General features: G+C 32.8%; 1 protein-coding gene across 1 annotated transcript; it reads right to left on the bottom strand.

The window, feature by feature from the left end:
• Positions 1–310: 310 nt before the first annotated feature.
• LOC135124759 (uncharacterized) lies at positions 311–2,157 on the bottom strand. Its single transcript, XM_064049975.1, has 7 exons — positions 2,030–2,157; positions 1,787–1,977; positions 1,229–1,740; positions 1,081–1,180; positions 922–1,032; positions 725–877; positions 311–676 (listed from the first exon to the last, which is right to left on the bottom strand). The coding sequence occupies exons 1-7, from the start codon at positions 2,061–2,063 to the stop codon at positions 611–613; spliced, it is 1,167 nt and encodes a 388-aa protein (XP_063906045.1). The 5' UTR covers positions 2,064–2,157; the 3' UTR covers positions 311–610.
• Between the last annotated feature and the right edge of the window lie 2,239 nt (positions 2,158–4,396).

Raw genomic sequence — 4,396 nt, 5'->3', positions numbered from 1 at the left:
CCTGTCATTTGCCAAAATCAGTGTTTTCTTAGCAAGTACTAACCCCGCCCCCTCCCCACCCACACTCTTCTCATTCAAAGGACTAATTTTATTTCTGTTCAGTACAGCATCCACTTTCTGTCGGACCAGATAAAATGAATAACTGAAATGAAGGCGGGGTGGGTGGGCGGGGTTAAATATATTTTCTTCCGTAAAATGGGAGTGGGGGTGTTAAAAAACGAAAAAAAAGGCTAACCGTAATTTTTTGTTACACTAATTACTTTAAGATTTATTTGTTATTTTCGAAGGAAATATGAGAACGGGTGGCTGGGCGGGGCCAAGTTTAACTTTTGCCTGCGAAGTCTTTGATAAGCAAGCAATAGCCGCGCCCATGCGCCTCCTCTTCATTCTAGTGACTACTCTTAATACTGTGCAATCTTATCTTAGCAAGTATTAGCTCCGCCCACACACCTTGCTCTAGATGGAGTACCTATTCGTAAAAAAATATATTGCTAAAAATTGTACGCACGTTTGTCTTGACCGAAATTATGGTTTAAAGGAAAATATGCAATCAATTTAAAAAAGGATGACAATAAATATACGTATATTTGTGCAGCAGCAACACAGCGAATTAAAATAAAGAATTTTGGCTGAGGTTATAGAAAACCAAGGCATTACTGAAAGAAATCCGATATAGCTGAAAATATTAATCAATTTCAGGTGGAATAGTAACCCCGATTTATACCTTAACGGTTAGTATGTAATCCACGGTAATTCCAGCCAGATAAAAGCTAAGAGGTTTTCTGGAATTTACCATAAACATGACCAAAAGGCGACGATTTTTGGTATTCCAGCTGTACCAAGGGCATTTTACTAGTGAGTCGAAAGTAGCACCAGTCTGAAAAAAATGGTCAAGCACAGTTCGACATCATATTTACTTACTTCATCAATGATTCTTTGACCAGCTTCACAAACTGTCCATGTAATCATCATATTTGCGCAAACTATAAAAAATAAACGAACCAAGGAGATAACGTGGATGGATTTCAAATGCTACAACAACAAATAGTAGTGTTGATTCTAAATTTCCGAAAGACGTACCACGAGAATAAAAACCATCAAACCAACGGAACCCAAACCAGCCAAAACAAGAAAAATTGGCATCGTTATTTTGATGATATCGAACAGTTGGATGACAATTCTGGAAAACGTATTTTAAAACTAAACTAAACAGCGTTAGTTTACTGACCCCCTTAAAGCTATATGTTGCTTGATGCAAAAAATAATTTTCCTTTCTATGTCTTTTTGGACAACCAAGTTGTGCACATTTTCTACCTTGGCGTTACGCGAAATACACAGAATGTGTCCATTGAGGAGAAAAAACTGAATTTTTAGATGCAATAGCGAGTACAGCAATAAAAAGGGCAGCCTGATGCTTGAGTAGGCTGCAAACAAAAAACTACAGAAGTAAAAATGTTCAATAACGCTAGACCAAGAGCCAAAAAAAGCTCTGAAAGTCAAAACGCTTAAATACATATCGTCGAGACTCCCCCATATTGCCAGGTGGACAATTACTAGAACTCCTGCAACAACAAGGAGTGTGTAAGTGAACACGTAGTTAAATTTTTTTGATTGGTTTTTAATTTTTTTTGAAACGTGGGCGTTGACGCTATGGATTGACCAAAGCTTAGATTCCATTGCTTCCTTGACTTTGTTAATCTGTTTGTCCAAAAGCATGGACAAGATCATGGACGTTAGCACCTACGGGACATCATTTTGACTACAATTAGTACTTGTATCTACTTACAAAATTGATGTTTATCCACGTGGAGCTATATCTAAGCATATCTGTATTTGGATGTCGATATATGTAATAAAACTGAAGTAAGTTGACACAAAGATGGAGATAGATGTTATATTTGTTCAAAATTTTGTAAGTTCTTGTTTGCCCATATTCGTAAAATAATTTTCGTACTAGGATGAAAGTGTCTTCGTCAGCTGAGCCAAAAGTATGAAGAGTAGATGGTTTCAATATAAAGAAAAAACTTACCTCTGTATTTTGGTTTTTCGTTAAATTTGAACATTTATTCACGTTGTCTGGTATTGTGGAGACTTGATTCGACCACCGATCTGGTGAAATTAATAAAATACTCTAACGTTTATTAGTTGTTGACCTAGTTTTTTTCAGGAATAATCATGTAGTAGGCTTCTTATTGATTCGAGGTTTAATGAATGTTATATACAGGGTCATTAGTATAAAGTTCCTGAACGATTGAATTTGTTATTTGAAAAGCTTTTTGCAAATTTTGTGTGGACATACAGTTAAACATGGCGACTTGATTACAATATTTTTTTCTTGTCGCTTTCGGTTTGACACAAGGCCGCCTACTTTTTTTTTAACTGAACAGCCAGATTTTTTGACATTTTTTGAAGCAGAATAAAAAACTACTTTGTAAATCCTTATTTGACTTGAATTATTTCTTCAATTTTTCATTTTTTTTTTGTTTCTTCATTTTTTCGAGTTTTGAGTTTTTTCCATTGCAATTTTTCGTTTCAGTTTTTTATTGTCTTTGTTTTTACAATTTTTCAATTTTTCAATGTTTCGAGTTTATAATTTTTTGTTTTTTCAATTTTTCGTTTCGTCAGCTTTTCAATTTGCAATTTTTTAATTTTTTCCACTTTAGGACGTTTCAGTTTTTAATTTTCCAGTTTTTAATTTTTCGATTTTTCGATTTTTCAGTTTTCCATTTCTTCAGTTTTTCGAGAAAAACGAGAAAGTCAAGTTATTCAATGTGACAGTCCAAAATTATTGAATATTTGACTTTATGTTTTTTATTATTATTTCTCTTGTTCTTTGTGGCAAAAAATTATTGAAAGAAAACTATGTACATTAAGTTGAGTTTTTCATTCCTAATCAGACGAGGGGCGGAGTTTAATTGTAATACATTATTTCTCCAGAAAATTCTACCCTTTTAAAAACATATTTCATATGGTAATTTCCTGTAGAGAAATAAGGATTTTGCAACTAAACTCCGCCCTTCAGCTCACGATGGATAAAATATTCATCACAATTGAGAATGGGTGGGTGGGCGGGGCTTATATTTTGTCCATTTTTTCTTAATATACGAAGTCTTCTTTTCCCAACAAGAAACTGAAAACATGTTTAACTATCGTGTTGTTGAAAGAAAACCATATATATATTAAAGAAAAAACAAAAATTAAATAATTATTTCTTCAATTTTCATAATTTTAAATTTGCGTTTTGTGGTTTTTTGGTTTCAAAAACTATTAAAAATTTTGTCTTCTCGTAGATCTCGATCTCGAAAAATTATTTTCGGCTGAAATGTGGGAAATTTTAGAGTTTTAAAAAATTTGACGTTCAAACAGAGAATTTCGAAAATTTTAATCGGGACCATAAACAACCTATATTTTTCAAATCAGCTCGTCGAGATAAATATGTCAGAAATTTTTGCTGATTTTTCCGACAATTTTTCAATACTTTATGAAATTTTTGATCATTTTTCGGCCACCTTCTAAAATTAGCTAAAGACATTTTTTGTACTCGTAGTATTCAGACCCTAAAGTTATTTGATGCTTCATTTCTTGGAAAATTCCTACCATTTTTGCAGAATCACCAATCAAAATATGGCAATTTTTACGATTAGTAAAAAATTTGGTTCTCAAGCTGAATGTTTAAGAAATCTTGCTTTATAGAACAATAAAATCTTCATATTTTTCGAATTAGCACCTTGAGATCTACATCTCAGAATTTTTTTGGACTTTAATAAGCCAATGAAATTCAAAACCGAAGATGGTTGGGATGAGTTTTAGTTTTTTGTTTAGGTTCCACTGTTGTTCAATATAAAATGCACTTTTTGTCCAATAAAGTAGGTAACCAAAAAAATTACTGATTAGAACGTAACGTCGAGATTTAAGGAAAAAAAAAACTTAAAAAAAGTAAATACCTAAGAATCATAAATTCAAAATATTTAAGCTTGGGGTCAATACAATAAGATGAAGCAACAAACTTGACCCTAAACACGCTATATTTTTGGAATCGGCACGTCAAAATCTAAGCATACATAGTGGAAACTTTCGTTTTTGAAAAAGTCGTCTAAAAATTCTCAAAAAATTGAAGGTTATAGATCTTGTCGTGCTAATTCCAAAAATATAGCGTGTTTGTTTAGGGTCATGGAGCAATATTTTCTAAATATTCAGAGAGAAATTCGAATTTTTGAATTTTTTTAAATTTGTAATATTTCAATGGGCGATTCTGGGAAAACGATTGGAGTTATATTTCGTCGATAATTCCAACCGTTTTGGAGGCTGGAAGTGGCTTCGGCGGCCCGAAATCGATAGGAAAATGTATGTAGTTAAATTTCGAAAATCGTCGAAAATGGGTCGAAATTTTTCACTA

This window comes from Zophobas morio, unplaced genomic scaffold (genome assembly GCF_036711695.1).
Source record: "Zophobas morio isolate AGI-343-1 ecotype UQ-CSIRO unplaced genomic scaffold, CSIRO_AGI_Zmor_V1 ptg000008l, whole genome shotgun sequence".
NCBI classification, from domain to species: domain Eukaryota; kingdom Metazoa; phylum Arthropoda; class Insecta; order Coleoptera; family Tenebrionidae; genus Zophobas; species Zophobas morio.
The sequence above is the reverse complement of the archived record's forward strand: the minus strand, read 5'-3'. Positions and strand labels throughout refer to the sequence as shown.